Source organism: Puntigrus tetrazona, chromosome 3 (assembly GCF_018831695.1).
Source record: "Puntigrus tetrazona isolate hp1 chromosome 3, ASM1883169v1, whole genome shotgun sequence".
Classification (NCBI taxonomy): domain Eukaryota; kingdom Metazoa; phylum Chordata; class Actinopteri; order Cypriniformes; family Cyprinidae; genus Puntigrus; species Puntigrus tetrazona.
The window spans coordinates 19,893,544-19,917,549 of NC_056701.1; the positions used below are offsets into that span (position 1 = coordinate 19,893,544).

General features: G+C 37.1%; 3 protein-coding genes across 4 annotated transcripts; all 3 read right to left on the reverse strand.

The window, feature by feature from the left end:
• Nucleotides 1-10,339: 10,339 nt before the first annotated feature.
• Nucleotides 10,340-12,241, reverse strand: si:dkey-30j10.5. The gene is made up of 2 exons (XM_043228720.1): nt 12,085-12,241; nt 10,340-11,461 (listed from the first exon to the last, which is right to left on the reverse strand). Exon 2 carries the CDS (start codon nt 11,424-11,426, stop codon nt 10,542-10,544), a length of 885 nt encoding a protein of 294 aa, XP_043084655.1. The 5' UTR covers nt 11,427-11,461; nt 12,085-12,241; the 3' UTR covers nt 10,340-10,541.
• A 6,446-nt stretch (nt 12,242-18,687) lies between these two features.
• On the reverse strand, nt 18,688-20,931 carry lrrc3cb (leucine rich repeat containing 3Cb). 2 transcript variants are annotated; one of them, XM_043233575.1, is made up of 3 exons: nt 20,742-20,931; nt 20,567-20,666; nt 18,688-19,965 (listed from the first exon to the last, which is right to left on the reverse strand). In XM_043233575.1, exons 1-3 carry the CDS (start codon nt 20,927-20,929, stop codon nt 19,132-19,134), a joined length of 1,122 nt encoding a protein of 373 aa, XP_043089510.1. In that variant the 5' UTR covers nt 20,930-20,931; the 3' UTR covers nt 18,688-19,131. The 2 variants fall into 2 exon arrangements, with proteins under 2 accessions (XP_043089510.1, XP_043089520.1); XM_043233585.1 differs by having other exon boundaries at nt 18,688-20,000; nt 20,567-20,869.
• A 363-nt stretch (nt 20,932-21,294) lies between these two features.
• On the reverse strand, nt 21,295-23,979 carry tmem86b (transmembrane protein 86B). The gene is given in 4 exon segments (XM_043233602.1): nt 21,295-22,355; nt 23,184-23,348; nt 23,351-23,426; nt 23,705-23,979. Coding segments are annotated over 4 exon segments (747 nt in total). The 5' UTR covers nt 23,756-23,979; the 3' UTR covers nt 21,295-21,900.
• Between the last annotated feature and the right edge of the window lie 27 nt (nt 23,980-24,006).

Here is a 24,006-nt window from a genome sequence, read left to right on the forward strand (position 1 = left end):
GGATTTGTGGTTTGGATGCAGCAGGACTTCCAGCGTTTGGAGTTTAGATTTCTGAATTAGTTAAGCTGTAAAAAATGTGATTAAATGCAGTATAGTAAAATTTTGTGAGGCATGGGCACACATGGAAAGTCGGAAAAATGACTGTTCCCATAACAAATTTAAATACAGGCAGTCACCGACATTCAACGAGCTATTTAGAATGAGTTATTATGATAAAGAAATGTAATAAATAAATTAATAAATAAAATCTAAATCAAAGCTAAATAAGTTCTGTGCACACACAATAGCAAAATCCTTAAAAATCCTCCTGGATCTGTGTCTCACCTCACACAGAAGTATTTGTATTTGAGTGTGTGTGCTGTGTGGATAACACAACTCCCCGCACAGCGGACGGATTTCCGCATCTCTGTCAGGAATTTCCTAGATTTCCTGTGCAGACTCTGACAGGGAGCTAAACAGTGCTCCCATGCTCTGCGCCTGCTCCTAAGGGTCTCGTCTGAAACTGAGAGAGGGAAAGCCTTCAAGTATAATGTTCCTTCAGCTTAAAACCTCATTTGTAAAGGCATCCAACCAGACGGCAGAGTTCAAAGGTAACGGCTCCACATAAACGGGCCACATATGAAAAAAATCATCAGGGGTTTCCCCAAAGAGAAATACGCTTTAAGAATATAACAGTTGTCTGTATTTAAATAGAGTCGTAAAACACTCTAAATGTGACTGTGAGTGTGTGTTTTTGCCTCTCAGACATCTGGGCTTTTTGGGAGCTTTTTGAAGACTCAAATAATACATTTTTCCTTTTTCCCTCCTTTTTTTCTCCATCTCTCCCGATTTCAATGCCTATAAACACACAAACTTTTAAAGTCACTCAAACGTTTCTGTCTTTAGACATTAGATGAAATCCCAAAAGTAGAACAACCGATTTTTGGCATAATCTATAACTCTGACCCATACAATGTATTGCTGGCTATTGCTACAAATATACCTGAGCTACTTATGGTTTTGTGGTCCATGGTTACAGAGAGGCCTTTCAAAACATGTTAACGCATATAACTGTCTTTTTATGCCAGTAATCATTATAACGCTGATGTGTGTGATGTGTGGGCTTCACAACGTCATGATTTCCAGGCAGTCCTTCACGCTGATATTCTCACACTGAAGCTGCAGCATTTTTGTGAGTGTGTGTGGAAAAAACCAAGATACAAATTTTGCTGAAAGCTAACAAACTGACAAACCACATAAACGACACATTCATGTTGCCTTTTTTCTCTGAATGACTGTGACAAAGAAAGCCTATGCTGAGTGTTGATAGATCAAATCTATCTGAATCTGAAGAGCAGCAAAACTACCTGAAAAAAAGAGAATAAAGCGCAGGGTGGGGGAGGCAGGAAGACGCATTGAAGCATCACACATTAAACTAGTTAAACCACAAAAAAAACTACTTTTTTAAAAGACAGAAATGACTCCCAGTCACAAATTTTAAGGCTATTTTTCAAACTGTCATTTTACTGTACATTATTATTAGCAAAACATTACTGAGTGCCCCTTTAAAGTATAGTATGATATGCCCAAGTGTTAAAATAATGGTGACGTGGTGTGACAGTTCTGTCCCCAGAGAACCCCAGGCAAACACATATCTCTACACAGCATGACTTCATGTGAGACATTTCCTGTCGTGTGGTTTTCTTGTCATGCAAACACAGAGCCACGCCGAGTGACATCTGAGGGGACAGATCTTCTGGTCATTTATGCAACAGCGTATGAGCAAGCGTGCGCACCATCACGAAGTGACGCAGGTAACCACATCCATGTGGATAGTCTATGAGCGATAGTTTAAGAGCAGAGCTGGGAGTGAGATATTTTAAAGTTACACTAGCTGTACGAAGCAGTGCCACTACTAATACACAAAGTGCAATGCAAAATTCAAGTTTACTGTTAGTGTTAAAAAAGGTTTTTTTTAAGTAAAGAAAACAAAGATTACTGGAGTATGTTTAACAAGTATTTCTATAACAATATTACTACACTCTGGGTTAAATACAACACAGAGCTGGGTAAAATATGGACAGAACCAGCATTCGGGCTCTTTTAAACTAATGGTATAAAACCCAATTGCAGGGTCAAAATTATCCGATTGTTGGTTCTGTCCATATTTAACTCAGCATTTTAAGAGCGTATATTCAGTCTTTCTATTGTATGTTAAAATTTCACAGCACTGAACACAACGTCGCTTGCTGTTCCCTTCTAGATTCTCGTGACATTTACTATCAGCTTCTAAATAAAAATAGTAAAACTGTTACAATAGAATTTACATAACATTTACATTTCTCAAAACAATTCGTACAAACAGCAAAACACTGTGGATTACCTGCAAAACCTGCAGTCTCTTGCTCGAAATCCTTAGTTCATCTCTCAAAAATAAATGTGTCAATGACCATGTCAGTGGCCTTGTGTCATTGTGTACAGATAAGACAAATTGCTTAGACATGTTGTCAATATATAACGGTGTATTCTGTAGGGATGTTCTGATCAAGAGTTTTCTATCCAAACAATTCAGCATCCTTTAATTAAACAAATTCAGGTCAGCAATTCAGGGTGAATTAAGGTCATTGATGTTTTGGGTCAGATACTATATTTGGGGATTCACTGGAAGCACCGAAATTCTACCCTTTTCTGAAAAACCATCCTTTCTCCTGAGGTATTAAGAAGCTCACGGGACAGGTGTGTCTGTGTGGAGTCTCATAGCTCATGCCATTGCTTTTCAATGAAACATGAGTAATTCTCACAACTGTAATCTCAGTTGCTGGACTGTTTTTTTTTTTATAGTAACACACCCGTTTCAAGGCAGCATGACATAATCGTACTTATTTTTCCAATAAAGAGCGATTTCCTCTTTGAGTAATTTTTAGAAACAAAAAGTTCAGTGCCACCTCGAGGAAGACCAAAGGTGTTGTCCATTCCTTGGTCTTGGCATGCTAGGAATGGCTTTCAAAGATGGAAAACACCATGCTGGAACATTCCTAAATGATGCAATACTACTTTGCATATAACACTGACTTACATAAGCTACGGTATGCTTCTTATCATTGTTGTGGGAGCACATCTCAACATGGTAAAGCACAGAAAAAGCAGACGTCATTATGCAATTATTGTCAATGAGGGAGAAGAGGTCATATCCTTTAAACCTTTTAGTCAGGAATTTGTCCAGAACTCAGGGGCCATGCGACACAGCACGTCCTACTTCAGCAAAAAGATGCTATAAACTGCTGTCAGCCAGAATGTGGGATCTGATTGCTCGGGAGGCACGTACATCCGTTCAGAAAAAGTCCAGTGTCATAATTTTTCCCCTTAATCGTTCCCTATTTGGCATTATCTTTGCTCTTCCATTCTTTTTTAGGAAAACAGACGGGATGTTCTGGAAAGAAAAGCTCCAGCTGTTTAGCTCATGGAATGCTACATTTAAAATGTTCCAGAGGTTACAACCATTTCCATCTGCTTAACCCCACCAGAATGGACAGACAGACAGACAGACAGATAGATAGACAGAAGATAGACAGACAGACAGACAGACAGATAGATAGATAGATAGATAGATAGATAGATAGATAGATAGATAGATAGATAGATAGATAGATAGATAGATAGATAGACAGACAGAATTACACCTAGACAGAAACAATACTGGGAAAGTATTCTTTAACAGAAAGAGAAAACGACTGAAATAACAACAAAAGTATGTCGGAAACATCTCAAACAGGTAAAACAATACGCCAATAAATCTGGAACTCATGTCAGAGACTTCATAAATAACTTAACAGAACATTACCGCTAATGCAGCAAAAGTTGACAATGCCAAAATTGTCTTTAAAGACATTCCTAAAACACATATAGACCGGCCCTTCTCCATATGCTCCTATGAATCACAGTGCATTAAAACGTGGTGATGATTTTAGTGTTGTTTTTATTGGTCACACATTTTGTGATCTCAGTCCTCCTTAGCGCAAGCACATGGGGTCATATTTATATACTTACCCGACCATTTGTGCCACAGACATGAGTGATACTAATTCATGGGGTTTATTGAGGAGACCACCTAGTCACCACGGCCTAACAACCACTCAAAACCCTATAGTGATCAGTATTAAAGTAATGTCTGCAGTGCATTTTAATTAAAATAAAAATACACATTGATATTTTAAAAAATCCTTTCACTTTGTTGAACTAAAAGGTAACAAGTCACTTAGGTTGCGCAGAATTGTGTTTTTGTTTTCTTTTCAAACACCAGACAAATGCCAAAGAGTTCATATTTAATATTTAAAAAAGGCAAGGATGAAAGATGTTAAAGTTGTATTAGCCTCTGTGTTAGTCACCAGGGGGTTAGAAATACTAGTCAGTGCCCTCAATGTTGACGCATAAGGAAAAGCCGCAAACTCAGTTTTAGAGGCAAGACTAATATTTAGGGAAACCAAATACTTGATCACAAAGCTGACTATCATCCATACTGCATTAATGCCAGTAGTAACAAAGGCAGAATAAACAAATATGTAAGACCTGAAACAGGGTAGCGACTGTGTTGAGTCTCTTTCCACCGATCTGTCCCCCAGCAGGAGTGAAGCGTTTAAGGGAAAGAGAGCAATGGAAAATCAGTCACCCCGCAGAGCACATTTGCATTTAAGACATGATGGATCTGGAGAATTTATAATAACAGTGATTCCCATAATCTCCCATGCATCTCATCTGAAATTAGGCTCAAGTTCTTTCAGCCTCCTCTAGCCTGTTCATACAATAACCACAACTTATGCTTGATTTCATGACTCAAGGGGAGCGTGAATGTCTCAATGCGGACATTTGAGTATGCAGCACTGGGATTTCTCATAATTATTCTTGTAACACACAATGGAAAACAAAAAACACTGAAGTCTTTGCAACTGGGACAAGTCACCCTAAGGTTATGCTATAGTCTATCAGTAATTTAATCTTTTGTCTGGGGTTTCTCTCACATGCACATTGCCCTGCCACATTAAAACACAACGATCTACAAGATATTTCTTTACAAAGTGCATTAAAGAGGAATTTGATTTGTTAAACGCAGATTTAATCAGGAGATCAAGTTTGGCTGGTTAGCGCGACCCGTTTAGCATTCACTAAAATATGAACTGACGTATATATTCCAGTGTTTGTAGAGAATGAAAATGTACAATGTAAATATCCTTTTAGTTCAGTGCCCTCTGAAGACCTAACATTTTGTCAAGTGACATTACAAAAGAATGAATGTATTTCAAAAATATTAGTAGAAACACAACAGGACAACACGTTAGGAGTAAAGTAGTTCCTCATATTTGGCATCTACGTATTTCACACCTGTTCTTTGGTAAAGCTGGTCTACCATGAAAATGAAAATCATACCTGCCATACCTATCATTGAATGAAGTAGGTTTCAGGACTGGCTTGAGAAATGTTGTGATGTCATTTTGGGGTTTTTATGACACACCTTAGAAATATTTAAGATAGTGCAAGTAGTTCTATTAAGTACTTTCAGTTTTGACATAGTTTAACAAGTTAGACATCTAGAGACAGCCCGAATCATTGTTTTTTTTGTAAAAAGTCAAACAGAATTCAACACAAAAATGGGAAGTGAGATAAGGAAAGGTACCACGGCTCAGTGATTTAACGGCTGAGCAGTTTGGTTTCTTGGCTTAATTTTAAATACATTTAAATCCACTTTAAATACCATGTACTTCATCCTAATTGTGTGACTCAACTAACCGTTGCGAATGTCACTTCATATAGTTGTGGCAAAAACTGAAAACAAGCACACAGAACCCTTTATCTTTGCACTGAAATAATTTACATAGTTATGCTTTCACTCAAACGGTTATGTTCTTAAATGATTTGTAGCCAAAAGGATGTATAAAAAAGGGAAAGGTAGCGTTTCATTAGTGGTTTCGGACATTTCAACTCCGATCTCCCTGTTTATGATGCTTGTTTATTTGTGGTAAGTAGCCCGATAACAAAGCAAATGTCAAATATGCTAGGAATGGTGACATAACTTCCAAAGTCCAAAAAAAAAAAAAATCCTCCACTAAAAAAAAAATCTGAGAAATCACATGACATACCAAGAATGTGTTTAGCCAGGTCTGGGATGAGTTCTTTTTGACAATCCTGTAAGGCCACATATTGTCGCTCATGTGTGTCTGGGACTGACTCTGACTGCCTGCTTTTCTTCTTATTATTAAGTTATTAATAGAGTCTTAATAGAGAGACTTAATTATGCTATTAATATAATTATGGCAACAGTATTCAGATTAGAATTCAGACTACACTCGTGTTCAGACACAGGAACACAATGCAGTTTTCACACAATTCGCCAACCGCAGATCAATTTCTTTCCATTTTTGCCAACTAAAATCATTCTGTGCGTATTGATCACCCCAAGTGAAAAAATAATACAGTTATATATACAGAAATACACTCTTTACCCATACTGTGAAGAGACCAAAAACAGTGCTATTTCACTGACATGTTCTCAGAAGTAGTAACTTGAGTGGTTTTGAATATTCGCTGATAGATTAATAAGTAAATCAAATACAGAGAATTAACAGGATTGAGGTTTTCCTGGGCCTCGGGTGAGTTCACACTAAATCTTTTTTTTTGTTGTTGAAATGCTTAAGCCTAACTGGGTCATTAACGTTCATGTTTTGTAAGACGTCTTCATTGTTTGTGAATTTTTCTCTGGTCTACTTGATGTTTCCTCATGAACGTTGATGCGTAAACAGCCTAGAAGTTTATTGTCTTCGAGACGCAGATACACAAACACACATCAGTGAGCTGCAGCAGTTTGCTCCAGGAGAGAGGCAGGAAGTGGATGTTGTGCGGAGGCAAGGAAGGAAAATAAGGAGTTCTTTGGCTGCATGTGTGTACCAAAGGACAGTTCCCACAGCTTACTTCTCCAGCCTCTTCCACACACACACACACACACACACACACACGCAGTGGATGTGCCGCATTCCAGAACGTCTCAGGGGTACAAGGTCGTGACATTAATGGTAATGGATGACGTGGACACTCCTTCCCACAGATCAAACTCAACGAAAAAAAAATGCACAAACACACACAAACATACACAAAGCATTAAGTATGTCAATGAGATGGTGACCGGCGGGTCAAGTGGTTAACCAATGAGAAAACCTTTGACCTTGTACAGTGGGGTCATAAATTCCTGGTCAGATTGTGTAAACACAAGCAAAGAACAAATAACAAAACTTGAGTTGACTGTTTCGGACTAGCCTGAGCTAACCTCAAAAAGAGAGTATTGTCTGAGGACATTTTTTTTACTCTAATTACTGGTGTGAAATGAAGGAGGGAAAGTGACGTGATTCTGTCTTTGTTTTCACAAACTTTTGGTGTTTTCCATTACTACTGTTGAAGAATAAGGGCTGAAAACTTACTTGGCAGGGAGCTGGATTTTACAACATTTGTAATTGCTTTGCTCAAGGGTACAGAGATAAAATAAAACATAATTCAAAGCTCACGGATGTCCCTTCCAGGAAATTAACCTGCAACCTTTGTATTATCAGGCCAGGTCCTTAAGCAACACCTCTCTTTTATGAATATTCGAAATATATTTTTGGACATTTGTTTCAACACATGGATCCAAAAATCTTAGGCTGCATTGAAATTGCATTTGCATTTTTCATCCACATACTTAAATAGTCATGTCAATAAAATACATAAAAGCTATATGTCAAGTTTATTTATATACTTCTTTATTTCAGTTTTATTCCTACATGCACAATCATGCACAAAAACATACCTGATCAGGACAAAATTCCTCTATCTACTGTGGTCTCACCCTGATGACTTTACCAGAAAAACCCACAGTTGCCCTGTGCTGACAAATGCTGGAAAAATGCAACACTGGAGTATTTCCAAGCATATATCCACACACATACACAAAAGATTCTTCTGCTTTGTCAGCAGGCAAAACCGTGTACTCCATACTGTTAGCTGGGTTCGCTCAATTGAGGGCCATGCTTCGGTGTATTGCGGATTAATTTTTCCACCTATGGCCCAGAATTTTACTTTCAGTCCTTCCCATCATCCCTAAACTCAAGAAATCAGCATTAAATCACATCATCTTACTGTCAAATGTGGTACATAACCGGCATTGCACTGTGTGTTATTGTGATGCAGTTCACGGTGTACAAACAAAGACAGATATCTGCGTAACTTGATCGCTGTGGCATCTCTCATAGTCTGCAGGTACGATACTGAGATAAAAACACTGATAATTCAAGGCACAGCTGACGATCACAAAACTGAAAGCATCATTTGTGTTTTGTTCCACTACTTAATTTATGACCCAAATATGTTTTGTTAGAAGGCATAATTTCTTAACTAGTAATTCAAATTTTATTTGCACAGTTTAAAAGAAAATCACGAGGTGGGGTTCACCGAGGGAGGTGATCATTGATTAGAATTTTTTTTATATATGCAGTTTTTCTTTTAAACAGTGTGTGACAAGCACCATCCTGCTTTCCTGGACATGAGCAGACACTTGATAAATGAGAATGTTAGTCTGCTTGATAAGATTCTGTGTAAAAAAACACATAAATGCCCTTATTTACCCCACATAAATTCCCAATAGGTCTATAGACCAATCACTGCTCGACATCACAGTGCCGATTCGGCCATTGTTTTGTACTGTAACCTGCAGCTGATTGCTGTCTGAAGACTTTTCTTATCTGTCCTGAGCACGGCGGGACAGCTGCCAATCTGATCTCAGACATACAGAGAGAACACTGCAAAATGGCAGGAAATTCCACTTTGAACAACTCCCAGCAGCAGCACAGAAGATGCCTTTATAACCAGGCCATGAGCCTGAAACATAGGGTACAGAATGAGACTTTAACAAAAGGTGCATACCTCTCATGGGGACGAGAAAAAGAGAGCATGTTGTGATTAAAATAGAAAATGCCAGCAGAGCAAAACTTACCAGGATATAGATATATATATAGTGCTGTCAAACCAATGATTAATTATAATAGTTTACATAATATATGTATGTGTACGGTGTTTTATATATATATTAATACACACAAACATTCAGTATTTTATTTTATATTCAGTATTTTAAAATATTTTTTTATTTATTTACATGTACATACATTTATATATTTATCTATTATTATAGTTTATATCATATATAAATATATTTAATGTAATATATATGTATTTTTGTGTGTGTGTGTTTATATTATAATAAATATACACAGTACACACTCATATATTATGTAAAAAAATATATATATATATATATATTTATTAATCGTGATTAAGTGTTTGACAGCACTACTTTATGCGCTATATACACACACACACACCCTAATTATAAGTCTTTAGAATATGCAGGGATTCAAAATTCAAGAAGGAATTAAAAAAAAAACTGAGAGAAAGAGAGGGAGAGAGAGAGACCATATATACAGTGGCAGAATTTTTTTAATAAAAAGTTTAATAAATGCATTTTTGCATAGGCCTATTTTTTTGATATTCTTGTGACTTTGTGACTCAGTTTGGTTTGCCGGGACTGACCTGCTTGTTTTGTTCTTGTCACAGAGACATGAACTCAAAAGTAAACTGTTTTTGCCACCTAGTGGACATAATGGACATTTGAGCTGAGAAAACCGATTTATATGATGTTTGTCATTTAGATGTTTTTATATCCAAACTGACCCACAGTACTTTGCGTAAAGAATTGTCAACATGAATGGATATGATCATTTTTTATCTTACTTTTTATGAATCACTGAATGAATAGATCAGTATTAAGCAATTTATCTGCTTTAGTAAGCAACAGACACATGTGATGTACTTGATTTCATGTCACAGAACTGATGTGATTTCACAGAATGATGTAGAAATGATCTTGTTTTTGTAGTATTATACTGTATATCATTGATAAAGGTTATGTCGGTTAGCACTGCATTATAAATTGATTCTCATAAAACCAGAGGTGGCTTAAAGAACACAGAATGAACCTTTTGTTATCGCAGTCATATGTTTATTGCTTCAAGTTTCATCAGTTAAAACTGTTTTATTAAGCTACAGTTAGAACCGGATAAGGTTCATTTTTTAAATATTTAACACAGCCCTGATTGATAACAAGAATTTAATAAAGATCTAATTCAGATAAGGAAATACTGCTATTTAAGCCCTTTTGGGACTAAAATAAGACTGAAGATTTTTTAATAATATGTAGTTATATAATCACTTTGAATAGAAGGAGGGTATATTATACTGAAACATGAGTGTATGATGAGGAGTTAGTGACACTGTAAGTTATTGCTGTGGTTAAAAAAGCTTTTATTTCATTGTTCATTATAACAAAAACGCCAAAGACAAATGAAGTGAGTTTGATTGAGCTTGTTACAACAGTAAGTCAGCAAGGGTTTTAAAAAAGTGATTTTTAAGTCAAACATTTCAATTTGCAATAATTCTGCTTATAGTTGCCGTATAGTGGCAATCGTTAGATTATTTAAGGCACAGCATTATTGGTATGCTAGGTACATTTTCTTGCCTTTATTGCCCTCGTTCAGATTTTTGTCGATGAAGTTGATGCCGGCTTTTTGATACACGATCCAGGCGTTGGGGTTGATCAGCAGAACCATGTTGCTGATCTGAGACTCACATCCCTCGTTCAGGTACCACGCGTAGACATCGTTTCCACCGGCTCCAGAGTTGAGGTTAACACTGAGCTTTTTGAAGTCTTCATTCTGAAGCTTTATACTTTCCTGGAAGCTGACGGATACGTTAAGAGCAGTGAGAGCCTTGCTCTTATCGGTCGAGCGGCGATACCAGAAAAAGACGTAGTTTCCACCAGCGTCGCGATTGGTGTCTTCATCCACACGAGTGAAGCCCAGATCAAACTTTTGCTTGTCAGAAGAGAAGTCAACGGTAGCTGTGATCTCACAGATGTAGCTCGGCTTCTCTCTCTTCACCCACAGGTAGATGTAGTTTCCTCCTGCTTTACGGTTCAGATCACAACCCAGTCTCTCCCAGCCATCTTTCAGAAGAGCAGGTTCTTCTTTGGCATTTTTGCTTATCTCGAGGTTCACAATGGGGATGTCAGATTCAGTGTTGCCGTAGAAGTACCACAGAAAGATGGGATCTCCACCAGCTCCTCTATTCAGATCTCTTTCGACCAGCTCATACCCAGCATCAGCCAGACCAGATTTCATGTTGTCATTGAATGAAACCTGGATCCTGGTCACAGGTTTCAAGCCACACTCTTTCTTGTACCAAAGAAAGACCCGGTTTTTACCAGTTCCTTCATTGAGGTCAGAATTGATGAGCTGATAACCATTAGCTGCAAGTATTTCCTCCTCGTCATTAGTGGTGGAGACATTGAGCTTTGTTATTGGATGTGTTGCCATTGTTATTTTCTTCGCAGAGGAATTAGGTTCACTTTCTGTAAAAAAAAATTTGTATATTTTTTGATTACACAATAGGAAACTATATAAATTCTTTATACACTGGATTAATTTCTGACATGCATAGTAGTTCAAATATTTGTTGTTAGAAAATGGAGCACTTTAGTACTTCTAGAGTAATAGGTACTCTATGTAGAGTAAAAATATTTGCACATTGCATGTATTTGCATATATCTACCTCAAAGTATTTTAAGGTTCATGTTAAATATTTGTTGTAATTTATCTGAAGTATATAGTGTTGTTTCAAAGCAGCTTCACCTTAATAAACACGAAAATAGCAGTGTTGCAAAATAAACTGGTGAAACAATATATTTTAAAAGATTTATTGTCTTTGTTAATGTTAGTTCAAAGTACATTAATGTTAACAAATACAATGTTCAATGTTAAAATTTAATTACATTTAATTACTTTTTTATGCTATTAATTATTGAAATTAACACTGATATTATTACTGTAGAAGTATCATCTCAAGTTGATGTTAATTCAACTCAAGTTCAAGAGTCAGTGCATCAATCATGAAACAAATTAAATTAAACTAAAGCAGCTCTACAGATGTTAACAGTGTCATTATTCAGTTCAGACCAATACATTACCATCTTACCAGTAAATGCAGGACCTGTCTTGCTTGTTGTAGAAGACACCGATTTCGGGCTGATGAGAACAGATTTTGACTTATATATGATATGATCTGCTCCTCACACACCCCTTTCTGTTAGATCATCATTACCAAATTATTTCTCAACCTAGCACATGATCAACTTTTAACACTGAGATGTGGGTTTTTTTCTGAGAGTGTAGAAATTTACAAAACCAAACAGGTAAGGTGTGGTAAGGTTTTTTTTGCTTTGTTCCTTTTTCCAGTAAAGATGTGGTTGTCAGACTTTTCCGATGCTTTAGAACGAGGAGACGCCAAGCAAACTTCAATAGACTTTAATCCAATCCAACAGAATACAGCAAAGCACAAACTCAGAAACACAGGGACAGGAAGACATTTAACAGCCGATGCAGGACGCAGGGAACACAGGGTTTAAGTATAAACAAAGTTAAGTATAAAGACAAAGTGAGAACAAGAAAGGGAAAAGCAAATATGGACTTACATGTGGGGAGCAAAACACAGAACAAGGGTACACAAGTCTGACAGTGGTTGTCTTGTATAGATTTAGTGGGGTTTTTTTGTTTCTTTTGTCTTTATACAGAACTAATCTTGTTGAATTGTTTGGCAGTTTAAGAAAATGGAGCAAACAGCCAGCATGGGAGATGGGCACAGTAATAACCTCTAATATCTAATAATCTCACCAGCTGACCTCCATTTCATCAACATAAGGGATCATTTACATTTTTATACATTTTTTGTTTGTTTTATTTAGTTTTACATCTACAGACAGAAGAAAGTGAAAGAATTTTTGATGGAAAGTCCTAAAAAAATTCTGCCATCTGATCGGTCAAGTTACCCTAACCAACGCTGAGCACAGCAGGTTTCACATGTTAAAAAATATATGTTATCCAGAATTCAGATATGTTCAGTTTATTCAGCAAAAAAAAAAAAATCATATATGAAAGGAAATTATAATCGGAATAAAAGGGAATAATACTGGATACTGGGCACATTCTAAAGACACTGAAGCACCTAATCACGCAAAATTATTTGGAAAAATGAAATGGAATATGAAAGTTGTCATGAACTCAGTCCATGGACTTTCACTTCACTCACCACCACATGTCCCTCTTCCATTATTCTCACGCCACATAAACTGCTGCACTGGACTGCAATTCCCATCGAGTACCTGGATCAGAGACCTGCTGCTGGAAGGAGGTGTTTGTGAGGCTCACCCGGTCCTAAACTAACACCTCCGTCTAGTGATGGGGACACTACTGACAAAAACCATTGTATTTCAGATACATTTCCCTTTTGCTGTTATTGTTTTTTTTTTTGTCTCGTGCCACGGGCTATCTGTGCCCTACCTTCCCTTCGTGTTTAATTGTTTAATTATCTTCACCTGCTCCTTGTTAATTTAGTGCTTTATGTTGTATATTTAAGCCCTGTGTGTTTGTTTTGAGTTTGTTGGATCGTACTGTCACGTTTCGCGGTTTCTCGGGAGAGGGAGCGCTCGAGACTTGAAATAAACTTAAATAGATTTAATCCCAACGGGCAAAAATAAATATACAAAGGCAGGTAGGCAGAACAAAAACCACGAAAAGAGCTCGGGAACAAAAATCACTTCTGGACATCGGCTAAAGACATTGACATAGGGTAACATTGACGATCCGACAAACTCAAGACAAACACACAGGGCTTAAAAACGTAAATCACTAAATTAACAAGGAGCAGGTGAAGATAATTAAACAATTAAACACAAAGGGAAGGTGGGGCACAGATAGCAAGTGGCACGAGACAAAAAAAAAAAAAAACAGTCCAGAGATGTGACAATTATATCTAATATTTCTGTGTTTTGCAGGCAATCTACTAGATTATTGTAGTAGTATATCCTGATTCTTTTTGCACAATAGACTTTTATTTATTATTTAAGTGCACACTATTTCCCCGCCTTCAGTCATTCAGAATTGCCAGGATGTCTTATGTGACTATTTCGGCAACAAAAATCATTACAAACCCAGCCACAGCACTGTTTTGCATCCTGAATGAATCAACCGTTTAAATGATTCGGTTCAATCGCTTTGACTCACTATTAACAGTGACTTACTGCCAACTACTGGTGGATTAATTTCACATTTAAAGCACCTTTTATTATTTAAATAATTTCAAATGTCAGTATCTTACGTTTTGTGTAATATCAAAACATGTATGCATTGTAAAATTAGGCCTTTGTAAAGTGAAATAAATATGCAGATTTAAGTGTGTAAAAGCACTGATGAAAATATTGATTAGTTGTTTTAATCTGTCTTTTACAGATAGTAAAAGACAGATTAAAACAAGTCATTAAAGTCTGTCACAGACTGGATGAAAAGTCACAAACAATAGTTCTCCAAAAACCATTTTTAGTGGGAAATACTTGAAGAAATTAAGAAATGACAACAACATCAAATGTTACGGTAAATTGTCTTCTGATCTCCCACATGCTGCTGTAGCCTGCTCTGAGCATGGCAGACTTCAGATGATTAAAAAAATATTTTTCAGAATGCAGTGCTGATCAATTTATCAACCTAAAAATTTCACTTCCTAAAAACAACTGAATTGTATATGAATGGACTTTCAAAATGCGGGACACTGGATAGTTCTTACTATAATTCATTCATAATATTTTGTAAATGTCTAAAACAATCAATAGATCAGTAAAAGAGACGCATATGAAAACCATTCAAAGACTATAAATGGAACAGAATGTCCCTTAATTAAACAGCTCCATATAGAGTATAGCTATTGGGCCTAAAAATCATGAAGACCTTGATGAGCATATTCAGAACTGAATATTATTAGCAGATGTCAGTCATGGGGATCAGGTGTTGATCTGTCATCTCTACCAGAATAACAGTGATAAAAGATGACAGTGACATCTGAAGAGCTCAAGCTCAGTCAACTGTCACCCTTCACCAGATATCTGTGCCTTCCAGGGGTCTCCTCTGGGTATGTAAAGAGTCTGCATTGCAAGGTGAGTTATTAGTTGTAATTTCAATCTTTCACATTTCCTCTTTAAAGTAGACATCTTATATGAGTTATGTTTGTAGCTGTCTTCATTTAGAACCTAAGCCCAGATCTGTATTTTAATTTAAAGAAAAGCTTTAGTTTCTTAATTTCATACAAGACCTTTTCTGAAATCTACATCCAAGAAACCTTTGAATTCATTTGTAGGCTATTTCTAAATCACAATTTGCATACATAACCAGACATATCCCAAAGACAGGTACACAAATGTAAAAATCTCACCAAAGCATTAGTTGTAATTAAATTTGGTTTATTTCATGATGCTTACAGTGCCCTCAAGAGTAAATCTGAAGCAAGTTCTGGTCAAGTTAATAACTAAGAATATAAAAAGACGGTTTCAATGACATACTTTTGTGGCCCTAACATAACCTCCGGTAGATATCGCAATAGAATCAATAACAACAGCTAAGTGCTTCTAGAATAGATTTTTTATTTTAAATAATTTTTATTATTTTTTATAACAAGCATGTTTGCTGCATAAAACAGTCGGCTTTATTAAAAATGCTAATCCATTGTCTGTCAGCAGGAGGTGCTTTTAATCACGAGAAATGGTGGTTTCCCTGGTAAGGGCAGTAAACAAAACTGAGCCTACAAATGCTTCCTTACATGCAGGAATAAAATTACATTTTGAGAAATACAGTGATATAAAAACACACCTCGGTTAGATTTTCAAACGTGCATTACGTGCTTGCGTTTATTTGACGAGGCTTTTTGTAAAATCAGTCAGTTTTGATATTGTGACAGGTCGTCACAATTAAATAAATGAATGGGAAACACATCCCAAAGTACAATAACCTGAAACCAGCTTCATTACTTCACTAAACAGACCGATAAACAAACACAGACCGGACGTGATCTTTGGGGCCAGGCGCGTGCGCCCGACGAAACGTCATTTACCATTTCTTTTTAATTTTTGAATTTGCTGTTTTATTTATCTAATTATTTTACATTTGCATGTCATCTTTAACCATAAAAAAATAATGACAGCGTCATGTTGTGTCTGTCGTCAAAAAATGACGTATGACTGTCATTGCCAATCAAAATGCTTGCTTTGTTTAAATGCAATGTGTGGACTGTTTTAATTAGCAATCTCACACCTAAATCTACCCGTTGCAAAAATCCTGCAAACTCATAAATGATTTACATATTTAGCATGTGCGCTCTCGGGCTTCGAACCCATACTTGCATGATCACGTACACGATTACAAACAGATAAAATAGTACAAAACAGTGTACAGAGGATGCACAGTTGTAGTATACACTTAGATGGATCGTACTTTAATTACCTGTACAGACGTAATGGTTGGAAGACATGGAACCATGGCTTGGATCTGCGATCTTTCTTTCCTGTACCAAAGCATGGACATGTTTTCCAGCGGCTTCTTCACTGAGACCCACAACGACCATATGGAAACCTTCAGCCTGAAGCTTTGCCTGCTCCTGGGGTGAGGTGGATACGTTAAGAGCAGTGAGAGCCTTGCTCTTATCGGTTAAGCGGCGATCCCAGAAGAAGACATGCTTTCTACCCTGATGAGTGAAGCCCAGACCAAACAAGAGAAGTCAACAGTAGCTGTGATCTCTCTCTTCACCCACAGGTAGATGACCTGGTCACAAGTTTCAAACCACACTCTTTCTTGTACCAAAAAACCCCTCTGTTTTTTACCATTTCTTTCATTGAGGTCAGAATTGATGAGCTGATAACCATTAGCTGCAAGTATTTCCTCCTCATCATTAGTAGTGGAGACATTGAGCTTTGTTATTGGTCTTTCATCTCCCATATTGGTTTCTACTGATTTTGTGGGTAAAGAAGAAAAACTTTACAAAAGAAACAACATATCAAGTATATTATGCTTTCTATTACATAATCACACTATAATGCTTATAGGTTAGAACATTTACGCTACTCTCTGTTATTCACTCTTAAAAAGAAAGGTTATTTTTTTGGCATCTATATGTCCAGCACATGGAATAAGTTTTAAAGGGATTTCACTCTGCAAGAAATAGGGAGAATAAAGACAAACTTAAATGCATATTCTACTTAGGAGTGTGGTGTATTTTTTGTCTTAAGCAGTCTGTATGTGGATGGCATACTCGATCAAGACAAATATGATATTAGTATAAGAATAAGGCTCTAACTTCTAGATATGTTACGTTTGTAACACACATTGCATAGATTTTCCCTTACACTCTTGTATGAAGTTCACAGAAAACCCTGTACAGATCTCCAATCATTGTTTGGTCAGTTTTTGTCAGATATGAAAAAGAAAAAGCATGAAAAACAAATTGTCAAAAAGGAAAAATCATGATCAGGAAAACGTATATCAGAAAAAAAGCACTGTAATCCTGTAAATACAAATGAATGTGGCAACTCGGTCAAAAAAGGAAATCACATTGCTGGACACCTGATACAGTTTATCTCAATAAAATAACTGATAATCAAATTTTATGAATGGAGCAGCATATCATCTAAAACAAGAGGGACATATTTTCTTGGACCAATAATGAACATCTTGACCTGAGCATGCAGAGAGTTATTTTCTGATAATTTATTCACCCCCGTGTCAACCGAGATATTCATGTCGAAAAGAAATTAATTGACTTCAATAGTGGCCAATAGGTTAAAAGTCCAAATTGCGTTTTAATGTAGCTTCAAAGGGATCTACACAATCCCAGCTGAGAAATAAGGGTCCTACCAGCAAAATGACTAGCCATTTTCTAAAATAATATATACTATATGTATATACTTTATCCACAAATGTTCATTTTGCATTACATCCAAGACCTCAAGCTTTACGTGAAAAAAAAAAAATCAACTAAAGAAAGAAAGACACAAATTTATTGGTTGACAATGGGAGCGAGTAAATGATCAGGAAAGCTTAATTCAGTATTGAACTAATCCTTTATGCTACAGGATCAAGATATCATAAAGACCTTTCCAGACATATTCAGACAATAATATTAATGGCAGAAGTCGCACATGGGGAGCAGGTGTTGGTGCCTGCACTGCCTAACAGGCCTAAACAATAGTCACAAAAGATGTTGCTGATGTTTGAAGTGCTCAAGCTCAGTCAAGTGTTGTCCTCCAACAGATATCTGCGCCCCCAGAAGTCCCTCTCAGGGGAACACAGAGAAACACTTCCTCCGGCTGTGTTAGAGAGTTAGAGTCCTGACTGCAAATGTGATGTAGTTACTGAATGCAGTCTGAAACCAACTCTCCCTACTCTTCTTAGAAGTACTGAACCCAAGCCCAGAGCAGTATTTCTCTTTATTTCAACTTTAGTTGTGATACACGTAATCTCATGGTTATTGAAATTTGAGTTGTGCAAGAGAAACAAAATCCGGCAAAACCTCTCAGCATCTAATATATTTATAACACGTGTTTCTTGTTTTGAAAGAGACATATTTTAACTCTTTTAACATTTTTTTTCAAAACCAATTTTTTTCAGTTGATCCTAAAGAAACTATTACCAAAGCATCAAAATATCAATAATGATCAAGCATTCTCAGTTGTTTTCAATGCATTTTGCACCATTAAAGACTTTATTTTACTATAAACTCTTTTCTTTTATTATGGTTGTCAGGATATCAGAGACCTTCATTTTTCAGCAGAAGCCATAAACTATGATTTTGCTAGCTGCTACCGCTATTCAGTGGCACACTTTTTTCTTGAGAGTTTATAATATCTGTGTAGTGCATGGTGAGTCTTGAATATTTTTTATAGAAGAGAACATAGAAGTGTATAAAAAAAATGTCCAAATTAAGAACTTACAGATCACTCAGTAAGCCAACAAATATAAACTAAAAAGCAAAAAAACAAATGACAAATCCAAGCATTATAGGTCTTTGAAACAATAGGAAACAATAGGCCTTTGAAACATTGTACAGTAAAGAGATGGTTCACCAAAAAATGTAAATTCTGTCAGTAATGTAAGAATATTTATTTTTCATCTTATCAGTAGTTGTATCAGTATTATTTCTTATTAACGTTTACAGCCAGGTGCTACGTGTCAGAGCCTCCCCAGATCTGCCCTGCATGTTTGGGAGAGACTTGAGATACTCTAGATGGCGAATAGCATCTTCTTGGTTGTGCCTTACATAGTAAACTAAATAGGATATAACCATTGTAAACCAGCCAAACATTGTTATTAGCATAGCAAAGTCAGTGGTCCTCTGCAGTGTGGCGCAGAAGTCGAGATCAGTCGCGACCAGGATGAAGGGCATACCTTGAGCTGCCAGCTCCTCGGGTTCAGAGGTGTTGCACACCACCTCAGCGAGGGAGGAGGGATCTAAGAGCAGCTGTGGCATAGCCAGCTGCAGACGGCAGTCACACAGCCAGGGGTTATGAGAGAGGTTAGTCTGAGCTCTTAGGTCGCCAAACGCCTCGGGGTCCAGTGTCTCCAGCAGGTTAAAAGAAAGGTCCAGGCTGCTTAAAGAGTCTGCTTGGTCTCGAAAGGCTCCAGGATCTATACGGACCAATCTGTTGTGGGAAAGATCTAGTTTGAACAGCAGCGGGAGCCCTATAAATGAATCAGACGGGATGGTAAGAAGCAGGTTGTTGTCTAGGTATAGATTTCGCGTGTTGTTCGGAAGGCCATGCGGCACCGCAATTAAGTTCATGTCACTACAACGGACCGCCAGCCCACCGTCGACGCTCTCCAAACAGAAGCAACTCTCTGGGCATTCTGCTCGGTGGGACTCTGACATGCACACGTCCGAGATGTGCAGAAGAAGCATGACAGCGAGAGAAAGGCAGCTGGCCACAGCATGACCCTCCCAGAGCAAGCTGAACATCAGGAGGAGGAGAAGCGCACCAGCTCGAGACTCCGAAAACAAACAGGAAACAGGAAGAAAACACACTGCTATCATTATGCTTGCTGATTGCAGTTATTTTGAGGACAAATGGGCACTTGTTAGGTTAATTACTATCAAGCAACTGCTGGTTTTGTTACGACACAGAGTCGCATATATTTTTCAGATGTACGGGAACGAGTGAGAAACATTAACAGGAAACGATTGGTACACATTTAATTTGTGTATTTTATTTGCTTTGTTCAGTGACAGGCAAATAATGTCATTCATTATCTCTATATAAATTCTAACAAACCCTCTATTTCTCTCTCCACACACACACATTGAATATGTACTGAATATAAGAATGTACTATTATAGAGAAAATACAGTGCATATATATATATATATATATATATATATATATATATATATATATATATATATACACATATATATATATATATATATATATATATATATATATATATATATATATATATATATATATATATATATATATATATATATATATATATATATATATATACAGTATTTTATTTATTATATTACATATGTTTCAATAAGTTTAGAAACTTAATGTGAAAGGGGGTATATAGCCTAGGTTACTTACCTGACAGAAAAGATGAAAACGCCTCTTAAAAATTCTGGTGGTTTTGAGCGTATAAACACACGTTGCATTTATACTGTAGAGATTATTTCTTTCAATTTTCCTTTAAAAAAAAATCACGTTGCCGTTTATTCATTAATATTCTCCCAGCGTCGAGATGTGAACGTTTCTTCATTACCCAAAAACGCTTGTGATGTTTCCAACATCCGGAATGTTTCCATGATTCAAGCACTGATTAAACGGGAACAGATTCGTTCCTGTCTCGAGCGCCAACTTCTCCGCAGCCCCTTCGTCCTCGTCTGATTGTTGAGCCTTTTCTCTCACACACATCACAACTTTAACTACAGGTGGCGCCATGCGAACCATTGATTTCTTTCACTTATTTTTTTATTTGTATGTTTTTTTTATCATTATTTTGTTAATACCACTGTGAAATTACTTTTCATAATAATTTATTCTATTAGGATCCAAAACATTAAGATTTTTTAAAAGTTATCAGTTTTAAATGATGATTTTAAAAACTCACTAAATTAAGAATTAATGTAAATCTTATTTTATTATAAAAGTGGTCTTCATTTGGACCCCATTGCAAGTAAGTTACAAAACACAAAAAAATCCCTTGCTGTCTCTAAATGCTTATATATTCATCACAAAGTCAACAGAATTATATTTTGACACTTTTCTTTTGTCTACACCACGAAACCATGAATCAGTCAATAACCACAAATCTGTAACAATGTGACTTTTTCCGCTTTATTTCTGCCCAAGTTCGAATCGTCTCCACTAGAAACTAGTGTCTGAGCATAAATATCTTCGTTGGACAAAAAAAGGCTACATTTAGATACATTTAGATTTAAATACATTAGGATTTAAATACTTTGAGCAACTGTATTTAAAATTGTAACCTTAAAAATACCGGTTTCAAACTAATTATAATAAGGCAAAATAAATGTTTCTTTCTCACACTTGCCCTAAAGAATGGGTATGAAGTTTTGTGAAAAGGGATGATTACTTCACAGCAGCAACCACGGCAGTGAAGTCCATTCACTTAACTGTTAGGGGGCTCCGAATTCACCAAGATGGGCAAAACTATACAGTTGTTTCAAATCAGTTCAGTCCAGCTCAGACTCTATTAGGCCGAGTTCATCTGCTGTAGTGAAGCTAGACGAAAGTCTTAGTGGATCGGTCGAACTGTGTAATATTTCTCATATTTAGGGATATACAGTAAGCCAAATCCACACAGCAGTTGTGTGTTTGCTGTGAAACAAACACAGGTTTATCCAAAGTCATGGCCCCATTTTACAAAGTGATTATAACATCAGCCATCAACTGCGGTCTTATGATCTCTTCCACTTGTGAATATCGTCTGCTTCCTCCTGCAGCACCGCCTTCACGTCACCCAGAGTGATCATCAGCTGGGCCAGGTAATACGTTGTCATAATAATGTGCCTTTTATATTCTACATCAAAGACATTGAACTTTGTCAGTGCAATGGTGAGGTCAGAAGCCATGAAGACCAGGCTTCCCAGCAGGAGGAGCGGTCGGCGTGTACGAGCAGCCAGCGTGGCCATAAGGACAATGAGCAGCATGTAGCCCCCTATGGCTGGGACGAGAAGGTCAGCTTCTGCATCGAGCCGAAGGAAGGGCACCAGGTAAGCATACATCCCAATGCCGAATAACCACAGGATGAGGTACAGGACAAAGAAGGAGAAAGAAGAAGATGTCGTAGAATATCGAGAGGACAGGAAGGAAATGGAGTAAAGCAAGTGGGCCAGAGCAAAACAGCCCATTCCTAAAGAAAAAGACAGAGTTTAGTTAACTAATAAAACTACAACCATAAAAACACATATACATACACACGCTATATTTCCAAAAGTATTGGGTCAACCCCTTCTAATGAACAGGTTTGACTATTTTAGTAACATCCATGAGTACAAATCTTAATCTTAAAGCATATAATGATATTCTAGGGAATTGTGTGCTTCTAGTTTAATAGCAACAGTCTGGACAGGACCCTTTTCTATTCTAAGAGGACAGTGCCTCTGTTTATAAGGCAAGGTTAAAAAAGAAATGACTGATTGAGTCAGTGTGGAAGAACTTAAAACCAACTCCTAATCCCAGCTGAACACCTCTGGTGTGACTTTGAATGCAGTCCTTGAGCCAAAACTCACCAAAGACCAAGTTGATGCTAAATGTAGTGAACTAAAAATGTAAATTGGTTTACTTTCCATTTATTCAAGTGGAAATAAAATGTAAAGTAAAGCAAAAATAAACTATACTAACAAAGATTCATATAAATTAATATTAATTATTTTGTATTATTAACAATTTGTTTGGCAAATTCCATTATTCTGTAAGGTGATTCTCATTTTATTCTATAATAGTGTACATTCACACATACACACACAAACTTCAAATAAAAACAGAATAAAATTAATAATCTAATATCAGATTTTAAATGATAATAATACTAAACATAGTGAGAAAGTGCAAAAAGTAAGAAAAGCTTTTTCCCCTCTTGGCTTTATAGTGAAATATAACCTGGAGGTTTGGGTAGGCTTTGTATCAGTAACCCTTAGTGTCTTAAAATAGATATGGGACAGGAAGAAAGAACCTTTACCATGGATAAAAAGTTCTGGCCAAATAAGGCAACAGTCTCCGCCCGCTGACAGCAGCAACCCTCCAGCCACGCCCATTAGACTCCGCCCCCCATTATAGCTGAGCACAAGAAGGACCAGAGAAAGGATGGGAGCGGCCTTAATGCCAGCAGCCAGAAGAGAGGGGCGGAGTCTGGGATCCACAGGTAGAAGTATATCGCACAGGATGCAAAAAAAGGGAGGAGATAAAGAAACAGTACGCAGGTCTTGAAAAGAAGAGATGGAGAAAAGAATTAATACAATATGAAAAAATAATCAGTATTACAAAGCTTTTATTAAATATTACATTCAAATATCTTCCCTATGAAAGAAAATCACTCAGGATATGAGCGTTTTCCTGAGCTAGAAACATGATTTTGTGACTAAATGTGGATCTGAATGAGTAAACCAGATGTGATAGAAGGGCAGAAATAAGCCCACAAGAGCAGAGCACAGGTGTCTGTATTTGTGCGCAGGTGTGTGTGTGTGTGTTTGCTGAGATTACCGTGTTCCTGCGCTGTCTGCGGTCGTAAGCACTTGTTTCCAGGATGTCCATCTCTGTCTTCTGGCCTAAACAGTCCTGCACGCAGCCTTCTCAGATGTGGGCCACCTCTTCCACAGCTGGGAGATCTGTAATGCCTCGGTCATGTATGCCAGGGTGTTTCATTGGCTGGGGAAGGTCTGGACTTTGGACCATTATGAGTGATGCGTTATCTGTCAGATTGTTCTGTCATAAACAACGTACACCCCTCACTCTCTCTCCCTGTTTCTGTGCCCGTCTCTCTCTCTCTCTCTCTCTCTGCCTAT

Coding starts and splice junctions, on each gene's coding strand:
- si:dkey-30j10.5 (XM_043228720.1), bottom strand. CDS start 11,426: ATGGCAACACATCCAATAACAAAGCTCAATGTCTCCACCACTAATGAC.
- lrrc3cb (XM_043233575.1), bottom strand. CDS start 20,929: ATGGTTCGCATGGCGCCACCTGTAGTTAAAGTTGTGATGTGTGTGAGA. Junction 20,667..20,741: donor AACATCACAAGCGTTTTTGG/GTAATGAAGAAA, acceptor TTTTTTTTAAAG/GAAAATTGAAAGAAATAATC. Junction 19,966..20,566: donor GTTTTCATCTTTTCTGTCAG/GTAAGTAACCTA, acceptor TTGTTTTCGGAG/TCTCGAGCTGGTGCGCTTCT.